The sequence below is a fragment of the Coturnix japonica genome, chromosome 4 (genome assembly GCF_054131305.1).
Source record: "Coturnix japonica strain WE chromosome 4, WE-NBRP24, whole genome shotgun sequence".
Taxonomy (NCBI): Eukaryota; Metazoa; Chordata; class Aves; order Galliformes; family Phasianidae; genus Coturnix; species Coturnix japonica.
Genome location: NC_140666.1, coordinates 53243431 through 53271112, shown reverse-complemented (window position 1 = coordinate 53271112; position 27682 = coordinate 53243431). Strand labels below are relative to the sequence as shown.

At 45.4% G+C, this 27682-nt stretch overlaps 3 protein-coding genes across 26 annotated transcripts in view; 1 reads left to right on the top strand and 2 right to left on the bottom strand.

Moving 5' to 3' along the window:
• MOB1B (MOB kinase activator 1B) overlaps positions 1-5050 on the bottom strand; it is a 34652-nt gene extending 29602 nt beyond the window's left edge. Inside the window, exon 1 of one of the 3 annotated variants that reach the window (XM_015861507.2) lies at positions 4972-5050. In XM_015861507.2, the coding sequence (XP_015716993.2) occupies positions 4972-4985 (14 nt within the window). In that variant the 5' untranslated portion in view covers positions 4986-5050. Of the gene's footprint in view, positions 1-4599; positions 4824-4971 lie in introns of those variants that run through there. The other 2 variants (XM_085546847.1, XM_085546848.1) reach the window with 2 other exon arrangements.
• Positions 5051-7609: 2559 nt separating this feature from the next.
• GRSF1 (G-rich RNA sequence binding factor 1) lies at positions 7610-12656 on the top strand. The gene is made up of 10 exons (XM_015861499.2): positions 7610-7832; positions 7936-8083; positions 8497-8652; positions 8801-8941; positions 9356-9485; positions 10949-11100; positions 11271-11392; positions 11594-11729; positions 11895-11978; positions 12511-12656. Exons 1-9 carry the CDS (start codon positions 7647-7649, stop codon positions 11951-11953), a joined length of 1230 nt encoding a protein of 409 aa, XP_015716985.2. The 5' UTR covers positions 7610-7646; the 3' UTR covers positions 11954-11978; positions 12511-12656.
• Positions 12657-12965: 309 nt separating this feature from the next.
• Positions 12966-27682, bottom strand: part of RUFY3 (RUN and FYVE domain containing 3) — a 47821-nt gene continuing 33104 nt past the window's right edge. For 5 of the 22 annotated variants that reach the window (XM_015861483.3, XM_015861485.3, XM_085546834.1 and 2 more), the window contains 9 exons: positions 27294-27374; positions 26680-26847; positions 25359-25456; positions 21762-21881; positions 19841-19943; positions 18380-18471; positions 17432-17459; positions 16271-16345; positions 12966-15398 (listed from right to left, as the gene is read on the bottom strand). In XM_015861483.3, the coding sequence (XP_015716969.2) occupies positions 15255-15398; positions 16271-16345; positions 17432-17459; positions 18380-18471; positions 19841-19943; positions 21762-21881; positions 25359-25456; positions 26680-26847; positions 27294-27374 (909 nt within the window). In that variant the 3' untranslated portion in view covers positions 12966-15254. Of the gene's footprint in view, positions 15399-16270; positions 16346-17431; positions 17460-18379; positions 18472-19840; positions 19944-21761; positions 21902-22092; positions 24291-25358; positions 25457-26679; positions 26848-27293; positions 27375-27682 lie in introns of those variants that run through there. The other 17 variants (XM_085546840.1, XM_032444569.2, XM_085546838.1 and 14 more) reach the window with 5 other exon arrangements.

Here is a 27682-nt window from a genome sequence, read left to right as displayed (position 1 = left end):
TATGCAGTGATAGGCAAGCAAAACAAGTAGGTGGAAAGGCAGCAAGCTTTAAATAAATGTAAGCTGAAATACAGGCAGGATCACAGGAGGCATGTGAGAATAACAAAAGAAATGGATTCCTGCCAAGGAACAGCTGGGAACTGGAGGAGGAGGAAGGAGAGGAAAGGATGAACAAGGCAGAACTATCTTTACAATAAAAGAAGAGCAAGAGATAAGGGCTGCTGTTGGGTTTCCAGATGAATGGGTAGAGATGGATGGACAGACAGACGGAAGGAAGTCTCCTTAAATCTGCAAGTTCTATCAGGACTCAGAAGTCAATGAATCGAAGGGCAGAGGCCTGAAAGGACCAAGAAGCTGCATCTTATCCTTCGTTTTCTTCCGAAGGAAAACTGAAAAAAATCATGCAAGTAGTGAATGAGTTCAGTTCCAAGTCATCAGCAATTCACTGCTTGTAAATGTTTCAAAAACACCTTTAACAGGAAAAACTGCTTTTACCTTCACAAATTCACAGTGAGGGACTGTCTATGTATTAGAGCAGAATTAACATCTCATACACATGAATTTATGCTGTTTTGGGCTATTAGAAATACAAGCCTTTGCTTCCCTTTTTAATGGGCCACTTCTGAGACACACAATGCACTGCAATACAGCGCTCAAAGCTGACCACCAGAACGTACAGCAGTAACAGCCAGCATCACACCTGTGCCAGAGAAGTGCCAGGAAAGTGAACGGAAAGGAAATGCCACAGGTAAAAGGGCAACACAGGCAGATATGACAAAGCGCTGAATTCTTGCAGTCCCATAGCCTGTAATAGGAAATGGCTCAGCTTATAAATGCTAAAAGCACTGCAAAGCCTATTCTGCGGTTTGAGTTGATTTGTGGGTCAGAGGGCTATTGATAGCTTTGGCAGCATAGTCTGTTATTGCTTATTCTATACGGCTTAAGGGGGCACAATGAAATGTGGTTCAGTGAAACAAGCAGCTCCATTCTGCCAGCCTTGGGCATGAAATTATATTGCCAGTCTTGTATCTCCTCTTTGCTGGACAAACACTCCTAATCTTTTAACCTTTTTCAAACAAGAGGATACCACATGTCTTGCGGGACACATACAGCCTAAGCTGGTAACTGTGGTCCCTGGGGTTGTCCTTAACCATTGTTCTCTATGGCCTTAAATATATCCTAAATCCAAAGGCTCGGCAGAAAATTGCATACTGTACCAGATTTCTCTCCCAGAGTGAAAAGCACCCTACAGCACACCAAATCCTCCCCTAAAAGCAATCCCTGCTCCACCACAGTTCTCATCCAACCAACGCAAATAGTTAATTTGTAGGTTCACTTACATTGCAAACACATAGAGTGAAGAACAAACAAAGGAAAACAATTGCAGTGCAAACCCAAACCATTAGGAAGTACTTAAGACCGGACACTCACCTCCATGTGAGCACACACAACTTTCACACTGAACACCACCACTGTTTGCATGTTTTTTCCTTCACTTCTAATTAATCCTGCTACATGGAGCAAAACCTCAATGATCTAAGAAGGCAGCAGCGCACACAGAGCCCAACAAAGCCTGAAGGACAGGGCTGATGGTATGGCTTAACTAACCAGATTGCCAACATGAGAACAGGAGAAGGCTCTTCCTGCCTTCTGCCACATCCATTCCTGCTGCTTCACTTGAGGTACTGGTTGAACACCAGGCTGTGCTGAGCCAACACACACGATTCAACAACCTCTCCCTCAGTCTCTCCCCTAGCGACCCAGTCTACACAGCAGCATTACATTAGTCAACTTAAAACCAAAGAATTTACCCTACTCTGTCCTATAAAACCCATATTTATAAGTAATGGGAACAAGGAGGTCTGACTTGCTGTCATGAACATGTCCCACTTCTAACAGTCTGTTACTGCCCACACGTTGGTTTTCAGTGACTGAAATTCCAGTTCATTAGTGCATGACAGCCTTCCGTGGGAGTCTTTGATAACCAAGAGACAGATACTACGTCTCAACTCTGAACTGCATTAGTGTTCATGAAGCACTGGGTTCCTCTCTCCAGCTACAGAAGCTGAAAACCACCACCCACTTTAAAAGCAGCTTTCAATGGGTAGTAACAGCAACTCAGCATCTGGGAAAGGCAAAGAAGGGGAAACAAACAGCCACGGTGTCCTTCAAGAGCAGGGGCAGACAGGGAAACAGGAGGCCACAGCTCGGCAATCCAGAAACAAAAACACCAGCTCTAATTCTGATATTACTCTGCAAGAGATGGAAGGAAAAAATGAATGTCCCATCGCATTTTCCACAAATACAAAAATTAACCACAGACATCATCAGAAGAAGCTGCCTGGCTCTCCTGCCCTATGGAAGGCAGGAAAGTAGGAGTGCACCTTGGTTTCCAAGGCCACTCCACATCAGCTCACCCACATACACCCCCAAAGTCCTGCTGCTCACCCACACCACCACGCCATGGATCCACCAGCTCTCAGCCCAGCGATGTCTTACCACTTCTGACTACCTACACCAACCTAACATTACGAACCTCCCGGAACTCCGCACACAGGAACTTAGAGAACATGGAGATGGCTTTTATTTTTAAAAAAATAGAAGAAAATAGTTTCCCAACTTTAACAATAAAAATATTTCCCTTTTAAAAATAAATTATCTAGCTGCTTTCTTACGTAAGCTTTGCCAGCTCAGGACAACACAGGCATGTTACCATATGGCACGCCTACCACAACTATCTTTAATTTCTTGCCTTGGAGATGTAAGCTCCAGTACCTGCATCCAAGCTGCAATTTCCTCCCAGAGAAAACTTCATAATTGGAGTTTTTTGGAACTAAAGATACTTCTTAGCTCAGCTCTCTCCGTTTTGGTTTTTCTAAAGATCCAAAACAACCTATAAAATCACTTCAGAGGTGTTTTCAGAAAGAAAGAAAACAAACAGAAAGAGAAGGCGGCGAGGCTGAAAATAAAAACTGCTGTCAAAACGGAGCTGTATGAATCCAGTGACTGGTCGCAAAACACGCTCTTTCTATAGCGTTATCCATAACAAGAGAAGACAATGGTTTCCCTTCATTTTCTTCCCCCACGTAGCTGTATGTGGCACTGGTCCTAGCAACAGAGAAGAATAGCGCTGGCTTCGTCAGCAGACAGGGACGGCACAAGGGCTGCGAGGGGCCCCCGGCACCCTGCGCTATCCAGGCGCAATCAAGAGCACGGCACAAAGTCTGCAAGCAGAACAGGGCTTCCAGTACTGGGTGTCAAAGTGACACACTACAGCCATGTTACCGATCATAAACCTGTGTGACAGGTTGGCTGTGATGCAGACAACTCCTGCTGGTGGGTGCACAACAACTTTGGGCTGCTCAGATCAAAACTGGGCATCTGTTTGCAGACAGCGGTACAACAAGGCAGAGAAAACAGCGTGGACAAAGGAACAACTTGGTTACCTTCGTATCCAGGAAACCCTTGGTGAAAAAGTGCTACAGAAAACTGTGGGAAACGTGAGGGTTTTGCAGCACAAAACAAGGGTGAACTACTAAAAATAAAGATATCCAACCGCTGCTGCTGAACAGCTCTACCCAGATAACGTGAAATCAAAGCTGGATAAAAAGGGACAGTAACTGAAAACTACTTGCCAGGAGCACACAAGCAGCTTCCAGGGCCTCCCCGAGGCAACCTGGTAACATTATTTATTCTAAATTCATTTCTAAACTGCAGCTGAGCAGAAGAGCTGCCACCGACCACGCTGCCAACAACAGCTGAGACAGCTGTGCCAGCATTTCTGGCTTCGCCATGCAACAACTTCAGTTTCCACTTCTATTTTTCAGCAGCGGGAGTAGGTGAAACAATGGAGGCGGGGGGAAGGTTTGCTTTCCTGGGTTTCAGAAGTGTCTGGAAGAAAACAAAAATCTCATTACTGCCCACAACAGAGGGTGGAGGGTTTCATGCTGTTCCGTTGCCAGTTAGCCAAATGCCAACGAGTGCCAGGTCGTGTCATTTGCAAACCAAACTCCCAGGACACCACTGTACGAGAAACCCCGTCCTCCTCCTCCATTGCAGCAGCTGGGAATGATGAAGGAGGGGGACAGCTGGGCTCCTTCTCATTAGGAGCGCTGCTCCCGGATCCACCGACGGTCACTGCTCCCACCTCCTGCGTGCGGCTCCGACCCCGCAACCGAGCGGCGTCTCCCGGGACCGGGCGGCAGCAACGCGGCTCCAGACGAGCGGCTCCGTTAGCGGCGTCAGGAGCCGGACGCGACGCGGAGCTCGGTGGGGTGGGTGTGAGCTAGCGCCGGGCCGGCCGGTCTCCCCCATACCGCATCCCCCGAGGAGGCCGCGGACATGTGGCGGTCACCAGCGGGAGCCGCTCGCAGCTGTCAGTCCCACGGCAGCGGGCCCGAGGCGGCCGCTCGTAGCCGGGAAGCCGACGGCCCTCTCTCCCTCCGCCCTTCTTCCCTTTCCTTCCCTAGAGCGCATCTTCGCGTTAATTAATAGGTCACGGAACCGGTTTATGTTAATTGCCGGCAGTACCTCGGCTTTGTTCCCGAGGGGAGGGACCAAAGTTCACCCCGTTGTTGCCTACGAAGCACGATTACAAACCGTACGGTCCCGCGCCCCTGGATGGCCCCCAACTCCTCGTGGATCCCTCTCACGCCTCAGCCCGGCTCCGCACGCCCCGCAGCGCCGCCGCCCCGCGCCGGGCCGCCCTCCCAAGGCACTTCCCCCAACCCTCGGCCGGTTGACTCGAGTACTCCGGCCGCGATCCCGAGTCCGGAGCGCGTTACCGCCGTTATCGCCGCGGTCCGGCTCACAAAGGGGCGGGCAGCGCCGCGGCACGGTACGGGAGCGGCCGCCCCTCTCTCTCCCTCAGGGCGGCGGCCCCCACCCGGCGGGACGGCGCGGGGCCGGGAGGGCGAAGGCGGCGGAGGCGGCGGGGTCGGGCTGCCCCGGCGCCGCTCGGCGGGTACTCACAACAAGAAGCTCATGGCGATGGCGGCGGAGCGGGACCGGCTGCTGCCTGGGCTCGGCGCGGCACGGCGCGGCTCGAGGCGGCGGCGCAGGGCGGGCGTGTGCGGGGAGAGCGCCGCGGGGCGGGGACACGGCGCAGCGCCGCCCGCATCGCCCGGCTCCGCTCCGCCCTGTGCCGCGGGGCCACCGGCCGCAGCGCCCCCAGCTGCGGAGTGACGGGGCTTCCAGCGGAGCGGGGCGCCGAGCTGTGTGCTGGGCCAGAAATAGGACGTTCCCACAACCGTGTGACGGCTGTGTCGGTGTGAGCCCCAGCAGGGCAGCCCCCGGCTGTGGTGGAGACGCGCTCCTGGCTGCCGTGGCAGCTTCTGGGCAGCCACGAGGAAGGCCCCGGTGTTACCGATAAAGCGCTGTGAACGGCACAAGGAACGTGGTCTGCCTGCGTCCTTCACCCCACATTGCTGCCTGTGGGATGCAGGAGCAGAGCGGCTCGCTTTGCTTGAGCTGGGAGTTACCACCGTCACACTCTATGCCATCTCAGTTCCCGTAGCAGGTCAGCACGGTGAAGTGCACCCCACCACAGTGCACTGCAGCTCCCTGTGCTCACAGATAACAGCCACATTCAAGAAAAGAACAGGGAGACCTTTGCTTCTGCATCTCTGCCCTCTCCACACAAGAGCCCTGACTAAACAAACCTATCAAAATGGCCTCCGACATCTCAGAAGCTGTTTGGTTTCTGAGCAATCTTTAACTAAGCTGGGGCCCACAGCACTCAGTTTCTGTTGGCACGCCAGGGGTTTCTCTCACGTGGTACCAACGAGACCCATCAGCTTCTCAAGCCTTTAAATGCCAAAATTGCATTTCCTACATTCTGCCTTCCTCCCGACCAAGCCCAAATGCCAGCTCAGCGCTTTTCTAAGTGAATGAAAATTACACCGGTGGTTTTGGGCCCTTTAAAATGAATCTACCAGGCAGCAAAGCTCAACAAACATTTCACAACATCTACCGTTTTCCTTTTGGCCACGTTAGTAAAAGCGGGCATGGAACGGGGCTCGAGCTCTTTGCTAAAAGGGTTTGTCAGACTAAGTTGGCCCCAGAAATTCAACTGAGAAACAACAGAAATACTGCTAATCTTGCTGGGACGTGAATAACCTGCGCTGTCTGTTCCCACCCATACACTTCCTTCTACCCACAGAGCGTTTTATTTTAGCGGCAAGTCAAAATGAAATGCCTCTTGCTGCCACAGTCAGTAGGAAATACTTTGCCTGGGTGGCTGTCAGGAGGAGCGGTTACATAACGCGTACATTTGATGTCTCAGATTAGCGTCGCTCTGCTCATGATGGCTACGGGCCATGAAGTGCACGGACTGGCAGTGCTGCAGCCTTATGTAAGGGCTGAGCTGCTCTGGCAAAGGAGCAGTGAATGCACCCAAACCCCGACGGCTGTCATTTGGGTTTATCCATTGTACTGTAGGGCTGAGAGAATTGCTCTGAAAAGGCCCTTGAGCTGAGAAAGCGCTTTGGTCCCAAACCAGAGTTTTTAGCTTTTGTAGCAGAGATTAGAACACAGCTCAGTGAGCGCAGAACACTCGAGATGAACAGAAGTTTGAATAAAAACCAAACTTCAGTTTGAAATATAAATGGCAGTGTCTGAATACTGAGCTCTGCAGGCAGTCTCTCCACATTCTAGATTAAACCTATAGGTCTGATCATTTTTCCAATCAGTTACTTGTACAATTCTCAGTGACAGATTGTGCAGTGACAGATAACCCAATAACCCAACAGTCCATGCCAGCAGTGTCCTTGTAGTCTCTTCACCCTTAGCACAACAGATTTACTCTGCTAGGTAGCTTCATTCAACATCAGCACTGAAGAGTGAATAAAAGTAAGTTCTGTTGTCCAAGGGTGATTATTTTTTTCTCCCGATCCTACTGACAGAAATTGAAAGGCTCTCCTTCCTCACACCAGCCAAGAAGTCTAGAGATGCCCGGCAGAGCGGTGCCCTCTAAAGGTGACTGGCAAATACTGACAGGCTGTGGCAGTGTGCTGGCTGTCACCGAAGTTGGGATGGTGAATTGGAGGCAAAGGGGTCACCACCCCTGGAGGTGTTCAGGAACTGTGGAGATGTGGCACTGAGGGATGTGGTCAGTGGGCACGGTGGGGATAGGCTGGGAGTTGGACTGGGTGATCTTAGACGTCTTTTTCAACCTTAATGATTCTGTGATTCCATGACTCCCCATAAGCCTTGTGTTGCAGACACAGCTGTTGCCCTGCTCCGGACATGCTGTAGGTCCCGATATTTTGTAGCAAAGAGCTACATCTAAACTCAGCACTCGAGGGGCACAGCCTCACCAGGGCTGTGTCCAGATGGGATGCTATTGTCAGGTGAGCATGTTCTCTTATCAGGGCAACGTCTGCCCTGTAGGAGTCTGTGAGATGAAATAGTTTATAAAAGCAACAGCTGGAAACAGCGATACCGCTTTGAATATGTTTACAGCTTTAAAACAGACAAAAACCGCTGACGGGAAATTAACGTGCCCACAGCACAACAGGCCGATCCCCCACAGCCCAAAGCCCCGACACCCGCCCCAAAACTCCTCCAGCCGCCACCTCCCGCCCTCCACTACCGGAGCTTCCTGGGAAGAGGAGGCGGAGCGGCGGTCCCCTCTCCGCCCTGCGATCATGGCAGCCGCCGTGTGTCGTCGCGGCGTGTTCGCGTTGCTGCTGGGCCGCCGGCCGTGGCCTGTGCCGCCCTGCCTGCGCCCGCCGCCCGCCCGCCGCCGCCTCCTCAGCGCCGCCGCCTCCGTCGGGTCGGGAGCGCCGCAGGCCGCGGCCCCGTTCTGCGGCTCCGCGCGCCGCTACAGCCAGGTAGGGGCCTAAGATGGCGGCGGGCCGAGGGGCGCTCAGTTGGAGGCTGCGGGGGGCGGCCGCGGGACTCCCCGCTCCCCCGCTGATGGCTCTCGGTTGGCAGGTTGTCGACTCGCCGACACAGGAAGGGCAGCTCGCGGAGCAGGACCCGGAGCCTCCCAAGGACGAGAATGAGGATTCCGTGTTCCTCATCAGGGCGCATGGCTTCCCCTTCGCCTGCACCAAGAAGGAGATGATGGCCTTCTTTGATAGTAAGGGAGCTGCTTGGCCTCCGTAACGGCTCACTGTGCTGTTACAGAATGTAATGATGGGCTAACAGGTAGTTAACGGAAAGAAAATAATATGAGGGCATGCATCGTCCACTTACACAGCAATGGAAGCTGTGGATCATAGTAATCGTGAAGGCTGGAAATGACCTTTAAGATCACCCAATCTAACCATCTGCCCACCACCAATATTGCCCGCTAAGCCACATCTCTAAGAGACACCAGACCCCTTTCTTTGTGAGAAGCCCTATGTGTTAGAGCTCAAGGTAGAAACTTGAGTTTCCCAGCCTACCCATCAGGACGGGGATGCTTTATTCAGGTTTAGTGTGGGATCAAAAGCTCCCCCGTGCTTGACACAGCTGCACATGTTTCTCTATCCTGTGTTCCCCGACCTCCAGGCTGTAAGATTCGGAATGGTGAGAATGGCATACACTTCCTCCTAAACAGGGATGGGAGGCGCAGGGGAGATGCCTTGATTGAGCTCGAGTCAAAAGCGGATGTACAGAAAGCACTGGAAAAGAACTTGAGATACATGGGCACGCGTTATGTGAAAGGTGGGTTTGAGCAGCAGAAGTTAAATGGGAAGAAAACACAATGGTGTTTGGTGTGTATGGAGGGGGGAGAAGTGACACCTTAAAGAAGGCTGATGCAGAGTGCTACTTTCTCTGTACCATGAAGAAAAACGTGTTTTGTGCCTTGCAGTTCACGAAATACATGATAAAGATGTAGATGGGTTACTGCAGAGCCTGCGCTATGAGTCGCAAGTCATGAGCGATGGAGTCGTGCTGCTCAGAGGCCTTCCGTTTGACTCCACAGAGGATGACATCGCAGATTTTTTTGCAGGTAAATCAAACTAGTTTCTGCTCTCTGTTGATGAGGTGGTTTGTGCTCTGAGTTCATGTTTAGCTCAGCAGTCCTTCCCCCTAAGTGAGAGCTGAAAGAGCACGTGCAGCCGTGAACACCTTAAATAGCGTCACAAAGTGCAATCCCCCTGCTGTTAGAAGCAACTAAAGCTTTCTCAACCAGCTTTTGGCTGGAAGATCATTGGCTGCCTTTGATTTCCCGTAAGTCTGTGTTAACATCAATACTTGCAGCACTCAATTTGTATATTTTGGCCAACCTGAAAAGTTATTTAAGCATTGGGAGCTGCTGGATTCATTTGCCCAAACAAGAGGAGTTAAGGAAGAGTTGTCTTTCTAAGCCAGAGCACAAGTTCCTAACAATGTAAATGCCTTTTTCTCCCCATCCTGCTCATAGGTTTGAGGATAACTGACATAACGTTTGTTTATCGGGGAGAAAGAAAAACAGGAGAAGCCTATGTGCAGTTTGAAGCTCCGGAAATGGTAGCTAAAGCCCTACTAAGGCATAAGGAGTACATGGAGAACAGGTAGGTGCTTTGCTGTGGTTTATACAAAGTTCTACCCTCTAAAGCGTGCAGTGTGACTTACAGCTTGCCTGTTAGCTTAATATCAGCTGCTTTGCATGCTATCTCATACTCAGATTTAGTTTTTCTTTGTGTTTGTCCCCCTGCCCTTGTTAAACCACTGCTCTGCAGGTGTACCCAGTGATTCAGTGACCTCACGTACTTTCCTATCTTCCAGTAGGGATTAATTAATTCAGATTTTGCCATTATTATTTTGTTGTTTGTTGTGATGGAACAAGGCTGTAGCTGACTCACCTCCCCAGCTTTGTATACCTAAGTAACTAGCCAAAAAACTATATCCAAAGTTTCCAAAACTGCTGCCAAATTTTCCTTTATCCAGAAGAGTGCATTGTGCTGAGCCCAGCTGCATGGATGCTGAGCTGTGAGCTCAGTCAGGTTGTGCGTGAGATTATTTTCCTTACTGTGTCTGCTCCTGTTAGGAGGAGAGGAGATATGGACAGCCACACTCTGCTCTTCTCCATGGCATTATTTCTTCTGTTCTGTGGCAACCTCTGACTAAACACTGAATAGTTAAACCTGAGCGAGGCCCAGCTTGGTACTGTTGCCAGGTCTGAAATGTTGCAGGGTCTGAGTAAGGAGCTCAGGCGTAGGGGGTTAGAGATGTAAGTGCAGTTTTATACTTTCACTAAACTTAGGAATAGGATGTATTTTTCCAGCTGTTTCTTTCTGCAGCATGAGATTTTGCCAGATTCCCATAACGTTGCATTACATCTTGGTGTATTACTCCTGCAACTTTTGTGCACGCCTTATTACATTCCATTCTACAAATTTCATAGCAGTAAAATCTTAGGTTTTATAGTATTTAGTATGGCCCTGTGCATCTTGTGTATCTGCTGGCTTCATTAGTCTGCTTGGAATTGAGTTATATATACATATATACATATATACATATATTTTAAACTGAGGGTTGGAGAGATTGGGATAGAGCAGTTTGAAGAAGTACACTGGGGGAAAAGAGTCTCCTTTATAAGGCTATTCAAAGGGATGCACGCTACTGCAGGAAAGAGAGAATGATTTTAAGTAGTGCTGTATTTCTGCAGCAAAACATAGCTTGGGCATGTAAGAAAGGGATGTTACTTCTAAAAGAATCCAATGTAACACCATAAACTAAAGATCTTGTCAGAACAAACTGGCCCGCAGTATATGGGTTTATACATGAGGGGAGCGCCTCTCATTACACATTGAAAAACACTTTCATAGACGCTACTTTGCAATCTAAGTTCTTCAAAACTACTGCTTGCCTGTTAACCCCAAATTGTAACTACACACCATCTGTGGCTCACAGCAAGTATGTGAGCAGAGCTGAGACGGGAAAACATTGTGCACAGTAATCGTGCTTTTTCAAATCTTTGAGTTCTTTGTGGAAGTACAGGGAGCGCCATGTAATTGTTTCCTTGTAATCCTAGATATATAGAAGTATACATAAGTACAAAGCGTGAAATGCAGAGGCATTTGTCTCTTCGCAAGGAGATGATAAGACTGAGAAGAGAGCTTGGATCCACTGCGGAAGAAAGGGAGTTGGATTACAGCAGAGGCTCCAGTGCCGAAAGAGAGAAGGGTGAGTCTAGGATTCTAGCCCTGTGGTGTGTGTGTATGTGTGTGTTCTTTGAGGCACCTTCATTTCACCATTGCTGTCTGCTACTGGGAGCACAACCCTGCCATCTACAGCTTTTGTGTAAAAGAAGTGATAATTGCAGGTGTTAATGATGTTTCTCCTCCCTCCCACAGAAGTGGCTAGCGAAGCAGCAGAAAGCTCCGGGCCTTCTTCACAGTCTGGGAGAATCTTATCACTACGCACAGTCCACGTGAGGGGTTTTCCCACCCAAGTTAGCGCCCGAGACATAGTAGATGTAAGTAGCAGTAAAAGTATGCATCAGCTTTAGTTGTTGGCTGTTCGTCAACTTCACCCTGAGGGGGATGGAGTCTTGTGCTTCTCGAGTGCTCAGTCCCCGTGGTTAATGTAGGTTGTGAACAAAACCATGAGGGGTGTGTTCCTTTTGATTATTCTCACCTCACACACCTTTTGGATCTCTGTTTTTCCTTCTTTTCAGTTTTTTGCTCCTCTGAGGCCCACAAGGATACTCATAGAATACAACTCCGATGGAGTTGCCACAGGCGAAGCTGATGTGCAGTTTGAGAGCTACGACGATGCAGTGGCTGCAATGGCTAAGGAGAAGGCACAGCTGCGTAAGTAAAGAGGAAGGGTGTTCCACAACTCCAAGACGTGGATCCCTGGGTACTTTGGCTCTCCTTGTCTAGCTACTGGTAGTACTCTGTGCAACAGGAATGTTTGAAAACCAGGCTTCCAAATTGCCCTGTGTGCAAAATACCTTTCCCATATTGCTCCCTTAGAGTTTGGTGCTGTTGAACTATCCCTGAAGGAACAGCCAAAGGCTGCAGGACCCCACTAGTGACAGTGGCAAGATCTCAGATGTGGTGAGTGCACCCTTCTTTTACATTGTTCCTTTCTCATTTTTAGTACACTTGATATTTTGAATTTCAAATAGCATCTGGGCTATTATTTAGAGCAAGTGGCTGAAGCTGATTGTCACAGCTAATCTGAAGTCAGGCATCAAGCCTAGGCACGCAGACCTGCATGTTCAGATTATGCAGAAACAACTTTGTGTGGTAGAGGGGTAGCAGCACGTTTCTGAGGTGACAGCCAGAGCTGGCAGAGAAGTTGCTGCAGTTCCCAGCCACCACACCACCTCCCCAAAACTCACCCTGGTGCAGCTGAGGCCTGCTGGACTGTGCCAGAGTGCTTCTTCCACTTGCATTTTCCTCTTCCCCTTGGAGCTGTGTAGTTTTCACCTGTTAGAATTTCTGATGTGGCTGCAGTCTCTGGCACAGAAGTAGAGGAGAGGCACTCAGAACTGTTTCTGGCTCCTCTTCTTTCAGAAAAAGATAATAATAATCTGCAATGAAGTAGTAATGGTTTCTGTCTTTTTCCCTCTTTCTTTCCTCATAGGTCAAAGTGAATGCAGTCCTGGGGTACAAGCAAAGATGGAGTATGAGAGTTGAGAATTGCTGCTCAATTACGAGGATAAGCTGTATAAAATATCATTTGGATTTCTGTAACAGCATGTAATAAAGTGTGTTAATATGTCATAGAAAGATTGTTTGTCACAGGGGTAGAAAAAGCTGTAATGGAGGAATGGCAAATGCTGTAGGACAAAGCAGTTCTAGTCTTAAACTACACTAAACTGTTATCGCTACAGAGGTAACAAAGTGTTAACAAAACACCAGTGTGGACAGTTAGCAACAAACAAGTGGCCTAAGATCCCAATACACAGAAGGCAGTAGGCAAAGCTTATTCCTTGTCCCTCCTGCTACATATCTTTAATTTCTTTGTTGGCATCTGCTACTGGTTTTGAAATACTTTTATAGCCAAAGCTGAAGGGAAAAACCACTCAGGACCCAGGATCCAGAAGAGAAAGTTTTTATTACTGCATGTGGAACAAAATGAATACCCCCCAGTCCAAATGTCCAGGTGTAAACCCAAAAATCCAGCATTACCACCAGTACATGAGCAAATGTGCCTTGAACTTCTGCAGCACCATGAAGGACAACAACCAGTATTGAAAAGCAGAGCCCTTCACTGAGTCAAAGAAACCAGGAAGGAGTTGTGTGTGAACACAGGCAGCTGACATCATCTTCTCTTGCCTTTCCAAATGCCAGTTTTAATTACAGCAACCAGAGCCCTATTTTGAAAGATTTTCAGCTGCCTCTATAAAAGGGTTTGCATACTGTAACTATAAAGGATCTACTCAAGAACCATCCTGCTTTCTACATAAAGATAATCTCAGCCTTCACTTCAAGCAAGAATCGCAACAGCCACTCCTGCTGAACAGTGTAAAGCTATGTGGAGGTCACAGATAAGCTGTCACTTCAGAGCTGAGAAATTGCTCAGATGTACCAGCATTAAAGTTACTTCACAGTAAGTGCCTGGATTCCAGTTTAATCCTCCAGCACTGAAATTGCCTGGGTCAGACTTTCTCCCGCAGAACAAGTCACTCTGAATTTGGATGCAGGAATTTACAATCAAGTGTGTACCAGTGTGTACACAGAACTAACTAATACGGTATTTTGTGCCTTAGCTATGGCATCTCCCCCTGTGAGATCAGTGTTTGCTCACACTTGAATACCAGGCTTCTCAAATTTCACCACTACTCACAATTTCTCGCCTACTTTAAAGGACAGCAGCAAGGTAACTACCACAAGGGGCAGAAAAAGGAGAACTGAAGCTTGCTCTTCCCCTTTGTTTAGTGCTGTGTCTCTGAAGGGCACTGAGGTGGAGTGCCTGGACAGCTGAATACACTGAAGCCTACAAAGAACTGGGAAGGAGAACAATTTCTGGGACAAACTAGCACCAACTGTGTGAAAAACCTCAACTCTGATACGCTTTTTAGTGCAGTTCCAGCCAGTCTAATGAATTCCTCTGAGGAATTAAACTACTCTCCCCTAATAAAATCTGGATAAAGCCTTTGTCACATATAAATACATCCACTTACTATAGTTTACAAAGCATTCTGTGGCCCTAAAGACTGAACTAGGCTTTTAGTACCAGGTAGACGAAATAAACTGACGTGATGCGTGCATGCTTTATGAGGAAGTCACTGCTGCTTTTTGGAGTAACGTGTCCTTGAAGTCACAGCAACAAAGACTGATGTAGCACTAACTACGAAAACTTTTTAAACCTGTTTTGCATCAGGATATCCTAAAGGTAAAAAGCACTGTTGAGTTCATCTCACTTTCATTTTGATCCAATGCAAAACCAGTGAAGTACAGCTGTATTACAATCACTTTTTTATGTTCATAAAGGAGAGAGGTGTGAAGATGTGGCCTTAAACCCTCTGTGTAATGGTGATTTGTAACTAAACCTTGGGGACTCCTATTTCCCCAGACCATCAAGATAGGAGGTTCTATTGCAGCTCTTTGGATTGACCACCATTTTGTGGTCACAAAGTCACAGTGGGAGTCTCCAGTAGGAAGGGTCAGAGATGCCTTTAAACGTTTCTGTGCCATATCAGTGCAGGTCAGTTCTCCAATGTCACACACACCAAAAAAGAAAATCTTAGCCCCCTCCAAAGTCCCTAAAAATACAGGATCATTTCACAGCTTTGTTTGATGGTGATTTGCATAGCAAGCCTACTGCTGGAGGACTGGGTCAAAGAAGCAGTGTCAGAGAACTTGTGGTGGTGGTGGTGGTATTGTTACCTGGACTCTTGGCACTGAAGGAGCACAGTTATGTCAGATTGTCAAAGACAGCAGGGGAAGGGGAAATGGTATTTCAAGTGCAGCCAGACATGAGGATTAGAAAACGCTCCCATTTTGCTTTTAGTGAGTCAATGCTTAGCAGCAGCATGCCCTCACGTGACACGCTCCTGACTTGTACACGCAGACACATGGCTCTTTCCTGGGTGGGGGCTCTTGTCGCAGCATCCCGAGGCTGTGCCTGATCACACCTTACGGCCACTTGGTGTGACATTCCTCAAGCAGTCCTCAGCACAAGCCCAGGTCAGAGATCTGGCAGATTTTTGTACAGGGAAGGCTCGGGCTGTTCTGTTTACAGTCTTCTGACTAAAACACCATAAAGCTGCTTTCCCCCTTCAAAGAACACAGGTAAGAGTCTTCAAATTCCCCTTGAACAACACCAGAGAGGATCACCTGCTACAACAACTGTTATGGTCTCACCACACTGCAGCCTGCCTCCTACAAGGGACTGGTGGAATACTGCTGGATGAGTTGCTTGTGACAGGGATTGCAGACACGCTCTGGGTTAATACTGGACGGGAGGGGCAGCTCATTTGCTGAACAGGCTTCACAGAAGATACCACCGCAGTTCTTGCAGATATTCTGGAGGAAGAGGGAAGAAAAATTATAGGATGCTAAAGACACAAGCAATGAAAAGAAACCCGAGTCTTCTCTCAATAACCTTCAGTTCACTCAAATCCTCTCCTAGACTAGAGGAAGATGCCCTCTCTGAAGACCAGAAACTTGTCCTTGTGCTCAGGACTAGGTTGCCATGGAGCTCATTATGTCAAGGATTAGGTGAAGACTTGCAGTGAAGTAGGTAAGAGTTACCAAAAATGAAGCATTCAAGTTTTAATTGCTTCAGTCCAGCTGCATCTAGAGCATGTTGTCGCAAGTGATGCACATTTATTTTATAGCCATATAAACATACCAGACAGACCAGTTACTATTCTGAAAGCTCCCTGGCCAGCAGACCTTGCTGTGCTCCATTGCTTCCCCCTAGATATTTCCAAGGGCTATTTGGAAACATGGTACTGGTCCATCTCTAACCAAGAACAGAGGCCAGAAGCTGGCCTTGCTTGCACTGCCTGGAAGGACCAGTCTGTCCCCAGCTTCCCAGCAAAGCCCTCTGGTTCAAGCCTTGGTAGGTTGGGTAAACTGGGGAAAATACAACCAAATGACACCTGTTTGCTCATCTCTGAAGCATGAAACAACAGTGAGATGAGGATGTCCACCACACTGATAGCAGTTTTTAAGAGTGCCTTGACAAAGTGAGTGTCTAGGGAGTGCCTTTACAAACCGCTCCTCAGCATTAATGAAGGAAAGTGAAGCAGCAAGTCTTAACAATCCTTGCTTCTAATCAATCTCAGAGACCACCTGGGAAAACACCTTGACCATCTCATTACAAATGTAAATAAGAGGAAATGCACATTCACCACACAACTGAGATGACAACGTTAAGTCCTTGGAGTTACCTTTTTCTTGCCTCGGCTGCTTTCTTCCTGGCAGAGCTGGCAGATCTGAGCATTTCCAGGTCCTGATGGCTGTTCCTAAACCCACAATAAAAGCCAAGGCATTCTGATTTACTTGCCTGCTTTCCGTGGCTCTGGTAGCAAAGCTCTGTGGCTGATCCTTGTTTTATAACAGGGATGAATATTTCACATTGTTTTGTTTTTAAGCCCTCTCTTTTACACAACACACCAGGAAGCCACACAGGACTAACACATTTATTTGCAGGACAGCTGCACTAGCTAAAATCTAAAGGGTATCTGTAATAGTGATATTACCTTTTTCTGTCTCAGTAAGTCACTTAGAGGTAACCAAAATCAACTAAGAAGCAGGAGTCCTAAAAAGTCACCCTCTGCTCCTCAGCAACAGCACTCAGCCCAGCTGGCAAAGCAGAGTTCCAAGGGTGGTCCACGAAGCATGGTATGGCTCTACAAGCCAAGGACCATGTAACTTTGTTTGCAGGCCTACACAGAGACTGCTGGCCCAGCAGCAAGGGGGGGGACACAACATATCTCTTTTCATCAGGAATAATTGGTGATAGAGGTAGAAATTCCTGGTAGATGGGACTAAACGTGCATTGCAGCATCCTGTTGAGCGTTGGTGGCTCTAGCTGGGCTTTGCCAGGCTCCCAGGGGAAAAAGAACTCACTTGGGTCAACTTGACATACACAGAAGCAACCAACCAAACACAAATAGCCCTTCCCTGTAGCCTCTACAGGAACCTGCCTAACCCAGACCAAGGATGTTACACATTGCCATTTTCACACAATACTAAATGATGCCTTCCTTATTCTTTTTCAAGATGCTAACACAGAAAAGGCATGGGGCAAAAGAATTACAAAAAAGATTTAAACTTACTTTAAAAATAACATACTTTTGTTGAGGGAATGTAACAGACTCACATGAATGCAGTGCTGACAACTAAAAGCCCTTCTACTGAGGTAAGCAGCACTTTTCCGCTAGAGATCCATCCACGTTGCTGCTACACACTCTATGGACATAAATCTTAATGAAGGCAAAACCTGAAGGACAAACTTCAGGGCATTTGCAGCAGGGAAGACACTGCAGTGACCCAGGAGCTCCCTCAGCACACTCTAGTATTTGAATGCAAGAAAAGGCATCACCAACCTGTTCCTCCTGGGTGCTACTCTGTGACCTACAAGAGAAAAACATCATTAGTTTGAGTCAGTGCATCAGTCACACTGCTACTGAGGAGAAAAACATGGGGACTATCAGAAGGCTCTTCATCCTTTTATTAAAATCCTACCTGCACTGATTTATGGTTTTATTTCTTCAAAACCACGCTGCCACACAAGAGAGCTGAAGCACCTATAAGCTTCATCAAACAGGAAAGCAAAGTGGCAGCGGTGACTGGTGCTGCAGAATGAATATTGCCAGCTGAGTCAAGCAGCACACTCCCAGCTAAATAGAAATGCTTGTAAAATGACTTCAGAAGAGCAGAAAAAGGGGAAGCATGAAGGTGGAAAAAACAGTTTAGACAGCACACACAGTTAAGAAGTAGCTTTAAAGTTATGATTGATGCCCTAGATCTGGGAACAGGCAATGGCTGTGTTCTGTTGTTATGAAGTCTTCCAGGCAAATGGGCAGATCAGTGTTCATATCTTACACACTGTGAAACGGGTGCAAAAAGCTGGAAGGTTTTTAATAGCCAAATAAAAAGACCTGAATGCTATTTTTAAAGACAATACCTTTCTGATCACCTTTTTATTGGCATTCAGCACACTGTCAGAGTGCTGCATGTTGCCACTGACATTGAGAGCAGCACAAAAAGGCTGCTGCTGTCTCTAAGCAACAGCCTCATTAGAGAGCTCTTCTTTATTTGTCTTTAAACCTATCTCCACATTCAAAAAACAAATCTTCAGCTTAACTTCCAAACGCTAAACAAATCCTATCACAACAATCTGAAAATGTAGAGTGATTTTAACAATGGGGCAGGAGGCTGAAATGCTTTCTTAGCCAGGGAAATCATGCTATCCTGAAGTTCCCATCCAGAAACAAAGAAATCAGAGAAGAGGGAGCAAGAATCATAAAAATGAAGACAAAAATGAGATGTACTTTCTTCCATACTTGTGTGGCATGACACTGTTTTCCTCTTTCGGGGGCTGCCTCAGTTTGGTGTTTTCATCTTGGATTTTGAGCTTCCCATCCTGCCAAAAAGGATTTATCAGTCAGTCAAACCACATTAGCATGTTATCAAAGAGTTCACCTTTGCCACAATGCTGACACTGCAAAGGGAGACTATACTTTTGCACTTGGAGAACACTGATCTCACTGCCCACCCCTTGGCATGGGCACAGAGAAGCATGAAAACACCAATCTGCCCAAGATCAGCTCTCTATGCTTTTATTTTTGCTATGAAGAAAAGTTGGTTTCAAGTTTTACAGCTGGACTCTTAATCTTTTACCAGAAGAGAAGAAACTTCAGTCACTTTTTAAAAATTATTACTTTGCATAGACTGATCAGGGCAACAAACCCTCTCAGCCAGGAAAGAAAAGTCTTCCCCTCCACTCTCTAGCAAAGAACTGGGTCACAGACTGAGTCAGGCAGGTACATAAGAGCACTTGGAAACACCACTGCATCAAAAACAGTCTGCAGCCTACACAGCAAGCGCTGGCAGTTACCCATGCATACACAGCTCTGGTAGCAGAGAAAAGCAGCTCCTTATCATGATGTGTAAGTAACTTCACTGAGCACTGGGTGGGGAAAAGGGAAAAAAGAAACGAACACAGAAGGGAACAGTTAAAGCAGCCCAGGGGAGTCCAGTAATGGCAACTCTCAAGTGCTGCAACCTACATGTGAATTACGGAAACCACCCCTACTATTTCACAGTTCTCAAATTTATGAGCATTTCTCTCCTAAACAACTGCCAGTTCCCAGCAAAAGAGCCTCTTTCGGTTCACAGAAAAAGCTGGAAGGCAGATTTTCACTTTCAGGGGCAAATGACTTCTAAAAAGGGAGTTTCACTTGGGGACTATCGGTTTCACTCTTGAGATTACCACTTCGTTTTCTTTCTTTTTTAAACAAAGAAAAACACACTGAATGTGCTAATGCATTAAAAGCACCGCAAGTGACTTGTGATGATTGTGTTTTCCAAATTGCATTGCTTTTCCAGGAGAATTTCCCTTTCTGTGATGCAAAAATAGCAAGAGAGCAACCTTGCTTTCCATTACATGTAATGCTTAATCACCTCTCCTGCTGCGTTATGCTCAGCTTTATTAAACTACTGGAGGAAGTTACTACCACAGTCAAGATCTGGTCAGGTACCCAGCCTGAATGAGGAAATCTGTTCTGCAGTTCAGTGCAATGCTTACCAGCTTTTATTTATTTATTTTCCCTGAAGCTCAACCAAGTGACTGCTTGGCATGTGCAAAAAATGTTCCAAAACTCATCTTGTTCTGACACATTAACAACACGTGTTTAATATCTAGTAAAGCTCAGGAAGAGAGACAAAACAAAGTGAAACCAGAAGCAAACTATAAACCAAGAAAAAAAGAAGAAAAAAAAAAGACATCTTACTGGTTTTAACCAATTCTTCATGCCTTTTTTGTTTCCTGGGCTGCTCTGGTGACTGTGTGACCATTTCTCTCTTTCCCGCTTCAGTTCGAGTTCAAGGTGGCTCCTGTAATATCAAGTGAATAAAGTTAATAACGCTCAACATCAAGAGCCACTACATTATTAAAACTATTTAACCTTCTCTTAACCCCAAGGCAATTGAAGCCACATTCTAGAGCTAAACAACTACATTTTCTGAAGTCCCTACCAGTGAAGTGAACAGAAATGCCACAGCTACTGTAGGGAACAGCCCCTGCTCCAAAATCAAAGGCTTGGAACTGGTAAATGTACTGGCAAGGCTCGCACCATAAAAGATTCAGAATCCTCATTTTCATTAAGTACAAATGCATCTCTCCATTATTAACCTCATTACTCTCAATACTGCTCCAACAGACTTTTAAATAACTCATTTGACTGCAGCCTCATTAACTACATGGCCTAACTGAAGTGAGCAGAGCTGGTGGAAACTTAGATCCAGAAACGAGGCCTTCTCCACATGGGCATTCAAAAACAAACCAACCAGGGGATAAGTCGCATATAATCTGATTAAAAACAACCTAAAACACACAAAGCCTCATTTCATCTTAGAAGGACACAACTCAAGCAGCACTACTCACCACCGTCTGTCAACTCAGTGCGTTAGACTCTCACTTAAAGTAACAGCCCCAGTAAAGGAGGCACCACTATTTTCATGCTGCCACTTCAATTTAGAATAAGGAAGACAGTTATCAGAAAAAAACTGAACTGATGCAAAAAACACACTGCTTTGAAAACATCCTCCCCAGACAGCCACACTAATTCAGTAAAACTGACTTAATGCTAGATGCACGTGTAGATAAAATGCATTCCCCACCCACAAACAGCGCTATCGCTAAGCTCACCCACGCACACCAGGGATGTGGAACAGATTTCTAATAAAAGCCATTTGCTGGCTCTGCGGGTGGCCTCTGTAGCTTTTGGAAATAGAAGACAGAAGCAGCCGTGCCAGGACGTGAGAACAAAAAAATAGAAGAAAGCATCCAATAACTCATCCACACTGTTCACTTCAGCAACCTTGCTGCAGAACTGAGGGTATCTGATGTCTGGAGATAAAGAAGTGCTCTGCCACTTTAAGATGAGAGGATTCCACCATTTTCCTAACACTCCTAAAGTGATGACTGCAGGGGGAGATTGACAATTCTTGCTAGGATCCCTGCATTTCACTCCTACCTTTTTAGCTGGCATTGCTTCCCTTCTTCCTTAACTCCTACACGTTGGCTTTAGGCAAACACTTCATTGAGCTACATCCTTGATGATGAGCAGCCAACAAAACATCTGCTTCAGGTTCAAGGTTACGTTATTACAGTGAGAATAATTACAGTAATGCTAGGCTTGTATGGCAGTCAGAGGCCTTATAGCGCTCCAAAGCACATATCCAGACAACTTGAGATCCCTAGAGCAAGTTAACTTGCAACGGCACCTCCAGGCACATGAAGAATCAACCAAGCTTCCCAAACAGGTTTTGAAGCTTGTGGTGATCTCCATCCTTCTGCATCTCTAGCATTGTCATTTCCCAAATAAATGGTTATGGGCAGATACCCAAATATCCATGGCAAATTTTATGTTTGAAAGGAGCACCTTGACATTTTATTTTTCCAATACAATTTGTACCTTTGCTTGTGGCTTTTACTGACCTTTCAGTTCTTTCATGTTTTCTCAAGTTTCAACTTCAAAAGACTTGCTACCTCACAAAGCATCCTAACCTCCCTAGCGTTAACACCATCCGGCACCTAAAATGCCACTCATTTCTTTCCAGCCCTTTCCTCCTTTTGGGATCAACCCGCCCGCTTTCTTCTAGACGCAGGAAAAACAGCCCAGAAAATTAATGAGAAAAAGATCTCTTCACCGCTGCTTGGAGAGCTCTTCCACTTCTATCTGGAGGCTGTTGATTTTGTCCCCAAACTCCTGCTTGAAGAGACGGTTGTCCTGCTGTGCCAACTGACGGTCTTTCTCCGCCTGCCGCAATCTGGATTTGAGCCACATGAACTTGTGATAAAAAACAAAAGCCATGGTGGGGAGGAAGACCGACTTTAACCAACAAATAAAAAAACCCAGTGAAAAGGTAAAGCCAAAAAAAAAAAAAAGATAAGAAAAAATAGGGGATGGTAAAAACAATGGGAAGGAGGAAAATATTTTAAAGTAAAGTAACATGTAGGTGAACCAGGCAGAAGCTCTGATTTTCAATTTTTTTTCTTTTTTTTTTTTTATTCTATTACTACAGTTTACAGCCATTAGATGAAAAACAGAAAACATCACTTTTATCCAGATTCAAAGCAAACCTCAAGTACACAAAATTTTAAGTCAAATTTGATTTTAATGTACGTTACATCTCAGCTTTACACATGTAGCTGGAACTTGCAACATAGGTTAGCTACTATATTTAGAATTAGTGCATCTTCCTGGTCTCTTCCCCTGACTGTCATGCTGACTCAAGTGCCTGGGCATTAAGACACCAAAGCTTCTCTGCTTTGGGCCTGACGTCAAACTGTCAGATGCTTAATTCTGTCTTATTTTAGCATTGTTGTGACAGCAAACAAAATGAGCCCAAACCCCAATTTCTGCAGTAGAAATGTGAGGAGAGTGGCAGAGGTGTTAACTGTTCTAACTAGCTGTTCGGATACCTTGATGAATGCTTTCGCCTTTTTTCCACCCACCCCCCCCAAATAGTTAAAATGCATTTCTAGTGAAAGATTGCAGAAGGTTAACTCTATACTCTCAAGCATGAGACTTGGGCATCACTAGAAGATTTAAATCCAGTCTCCAAGTCTGCTCATGTGCAGGAGTCCATTAAACAAGCTAAGCAGTGGAACACGCTTGTGCGTAGGAGGGCTAGGCTGAGCCTCATAGATTTGTAAATGTATCTAGTGAGAATTAGTAGATATTTTTTCCCAGTTGTATTTCAGTCACATCTGCCTTCTGCTGCCCCCAAAAATCACAATCCAACAGGATAAATGGGGAACTGGCGCCAAATGATTTCTGTAAGCGTCTCATCTGAGCAAAAAAAAACTCTTGATTTTACTCAGAAAAACCCCAAAGAGTAAAAAAACAAAAAACTCTGGGAGCATTGAGCATCTCTAATGTAAAGCCTGTAAGAGCCCAGCACCTTGAGCTTCTGTGGCCACAGGGAAGAGGACATTAATTTATAATTGGTCACACTACAGTTGCTTAACGTTTTGCACTGGGGGTGTTACAATGACAACTACTTTTCCAATTCAGAGATGTTTCCAAGGTTCGGTTGTTCTTTCACCTTTCATCAGCAAATTCCATATTTGTATCGAGCAGTAGAAATGTAGAAGCAAAAGTATAATAGTAAAAGGCAACTCTTCCTTTTAAACCACTAACTACTCAGATAAGGAGCGGTCAAGTACCAAATTACCATTTCCACTCCCCACCACTGCACTTTGTTTGTTTCTTTTAAACACTAGAGTATAAAGACCAGATTTTGTTGTTGTTGTAAAACATGTAACTCCCATTCTAGGAAGAGGAGAGACCTATCAAAACATCTCTCCTCAGCTTCCTTCAGTAAGGAAGAACAGCAACATATGCCTAGAGGGATTCATGGCAGAGGTAGAAGGCAATGCAAAGATAAGGAGGTTTTCACTGAACTTACCACTCTATTATGTTACTCTAAGACACCTAACTACTAATTCTGGACACATGAATTTTAAAGGAATAAGGATAAGCCCCCCGTCACCCTCCCCCCCACCAAGTCACTAAGGCAAAATCGTTGCAAGCAGTCTTGGTTACAAGAGGGCTGGTCTTCATGATGATGAGCTACTGAGCCGTGCCCATCCATCTTAAGACTTGGGGCTGAGCCCACAAAAGAGAAGAGAATGGGTAACGGCTTGGGGTACGCACACAACTACTTTCAACAACTTCCAGGGATGCATTTGCTCCTCTAATTCACAAAAAGGGTAACACAGAAAACTAGTTGACTTTCCAGAGCTGGCCAATGCAATACTGGCTTGACCAACGCACCTAGTATCCATACACGTTGAAGACTTGTACTGCTGTATATGGCATGCATCACCAGGATGTACAGAGCCACATTCCTTATGCTTTTCTGGTGTTTGTTGGCCAACTCGTTGGTATTTTAAACACAGTTTAAATGGCAAAGTTAGGGATTTTTATATCCAACTAAATCTCTGAAGAAAAACTCACTAGTTTTAAAAATTCAGCAAAATCCAAATCAACTTTAGATGACAATTAACATTTTAACAGTTGATCTTAGCAATTCTAAAGTTCTCCCCTCCTAAGTGAGTTCTGATGTCAGAGCCGTGAGGTGACCAGACACAAAAATGTCTAATGATGCTTCTGGATCAATTTGTTTGCTGCACTGTTTAAGGTTTTTGCCTGTTTCACCAAATCCTTTTCACTGTATAAGTAAGTTAGAATGAGGATGAAGAGGAAATGGAAAAAAATAAGAACAGCAAGAGAAAAAGAGCACATCAATTATCTGAGAAGATATAACAGATTATAAAATACAAATTTTCTACAAACAAACTTTCCTATGTCATTAAGAATCATTCAAAGCACAAACTTTAAAAATGAGAACATTTACTTAACAAGTAGTTTAATGCACTAAATTAATTTCAGACCCCTCCTGCTGAGACATAAGCCTTCCCTTGGTTTGGCTCGGAGCTACAACTACAGCCAAGGCAGTTCACAGAGATGGAAGTCTGTGGCCCAACAATAAAAAAGGGGAAAAGGAGCTCTGCTCTTCAAATCAGTTCAACTTCAATGCTGAGGCCATCCAAATTATATGACATGGTAACACCAAAGCAGCAGAGCCATTAGTATGGGACTTGTCTCAGACCAAATGGATGTTATATCCACAGGATATTTTTTAGCAGATTCTGTAATCAGCCTGTTCCTTGACTGACTTTCATGTGAGATTATTTTCCCCCCCAAGCATATCTTCCTCAGAAACTACAGGGAACTGATTATTTGTCTGCTCTTAAAACACATGGTTCAAAATTTGGGGTACTTCTTTTCAATACAGTACCAGAAAGATCTGGAATAATCACGCATCTCCAAGATGGATTTCTGTTGTACCTTTCTCCCCCGTGCTCCCACTGCAATAGTGCCATTAATAGTCAAGCACTACTTTACATGCTTAGCAGCGTGCTCACTATCAGAGACAGTAATTGACTTATAATGACTGAATAACTTACAAATACGCAGCTGACAGACAAATCAAGCTGCTATGTTAATTACTGTCTTAGTAGAATATTCCTTTTTTAATGGAAGCTGTCCTGAAAATGCAAAACATTTCACATCGTGTCTCAAAATTATTGCTCAGACTGAATCCTGCTCTCTTCACGTTGCTGTTTAGTAGTGGCTTAGCAGTGCGCTAAGGCTCTCACCTGGTCTATGGAATTCAGTGGGACACTATCACTAGCACAAACACAATTATCATAATTGCAGAAGTTTCATCTTTTACCTTTGTTCAAGCTGTTTGATGGTAGCAGCCATCTGATTTGTTTTTTCTTCCAAACGGCTGTTCAGTTCACTCTTCTGTTTCACTCCCATGTCTGAACTCTACAAAAAGTAGCGATGGGTTTATTGTAAGTATCAGTAAAACCAAAATAAACAAGAACAAATCATGTGGCAAATGACAAGAAATAGACAGAAGCCATCAAGACAGAAGGTGCTCAGAAAGCAAATGCCAGGTCAATATGGCAAGGCCAAACATCCTGCCCTACAGGTGCAGGCTACATCTGGACCTCACAGAATGTCAATATTATAATCAGTTCTGTTTCCAGTAAGTGGTGGTAGTGCAGTAACTGTTAATGACCCTACAATGTTTTGCACAGAACAACTGGCTGAAGGAGCACAGAGACCACGTTTTCCTGTTCTATAATCTATTTTATGATTTGTTTCTGTGCACTGTGTGCTACTCTGTGTCCTAAAGAGTCTGCTTTTGTCATTATGTAGTAATGTATGTAACGACAACATAAACATTTCAAATAAGGTAGTAATGGCTCATTGTTTACATTATAAAAAACAGAAGATGTTTTCCTCACTGAAACATGCACATTTCTGAATTATTATCAGTCTTTCTTCACAACAAACAGTATTTTCTTTGAGCTCCCCAATAGGGACAATTGCTTAAAATGATACAGCTTTCTGTTTTGCCCCTCAGTAGTTCATACCCTCCTTACCAAAATTTAACAGTACCACTAGGATTACAGAGAACATCCATAGTCTAGAAAGCAGCCTGAACCAAATCCCATGATTCCTGCAGCTGAAATACTTCGCTTAACCCTGGACAAAAGAGCCTGTAGGCTCTAAAAGTGAACATTTGCACTAACAAAGAAGTAGAACAAGATCACCCCAGAGGACTGGCAAAACAAAGATTGGTTTTCTGTCCTGTAACTGAACAAACCAACACAGAACTGATAAATACCTATCAGTCATGCAAGCACTGGAGAAAATGCTCCCTAATGAAGAATAGCAAAGAATGCTCACTACTGAGATACCCCTCCCAAAGCATACTTGCACTGCATAAACTTCCCCACAACAGGGAAAATCCTATGTTCACCGTCAAGGATAATGTTACCTAGCTGAAATAGACACCTGTCAAGGTAACCTTTGTGGGGAAACATTCCTTTCACTTAAGGTTTCTTTTTTTTCTTTTTTTTTTTTTTTCCCTGTAGGTTTACAAATTTGAAACAGGCAAAAAGGCTATCAGTGCACATGGCATTAAAGAGCTCCCACTTCTATTTGGAACTCATTCTATTTGATTTTATTATTTTTCTTACCTGAAGCTTGAAAGACAGTTCGTGCTTTAGGGCCCTGAGATCATCCAGTTGCTGTCTGAGTGCCACCAGTGCATCTTGCTTCTCACTGACATCTTTCTCCAGCATCTTCATGGCTAACTCCATCTCCTGTCTCATCCCAATCTGTGCCTCCAGTTCCTTTTCCACATCCTGAAACACACTGTACAGTCAGCTTTTGTCCGCATTAACAATGTAACCACCCCTAACTGGTGCTTTCGGCAATGAAGTCACCACCCCTAACTGTGCTGCACTGTTACAGCATCACAGCCACAGATCTGACATGTCAGAAACAATTAAGGACAAAAAAAATCACAATTTCGGTTCAACATTAAAGCGTGATTAAATACGCATTCTGAGTAATTGAGTAACATTTCAGATAGTGTCAACAGCCTCACCTGCAAAGGAGTTGTAAAAGCAACTACAATGCCTATTTTGAACCACAAAATTAATACCACTACCAGCAAGACCGTCTCAGATCCAAGTGAAGTAGACAGACAGAAATGACAATAAGCCCCTGGTCAAATATACTGAAAAATAACTGCCTGGCATGCAGTAATTATGTGAAAAAGCCATCTGTAACCTCACACTGTCCTTACCAGCCGCAGCTGAGTCTCCTCCTTTAACTGTTTTCGTGCCTCAGTCAGTGCCTGTCCATCTGCAGTTCTGTCTTTAGTGACCTAATTTAATGAAGAAACTCTTATCAGTGTAATGATACAACACTAACAATTCTCACACTGGCTGATCTGCTTTTCCCGCTTTTGAACCAAATTGCACAACTATCAGAACACAGTGGCTCTATTCAGATAATGCAACATACAGCTTATGAGAAATCTCTTGCTGAGTGCAATTCAATGCATATTTTATCATCCCATCCCTCTATTTCCAAAAGGGGTAATGTTTCAGGCTAAAAAAGCAGAACTCATTTCTGAGCTTTTTTGCCACATCTCAGTTAGATCACCCTTCCTCCAGTCTGTTCTGACATCCC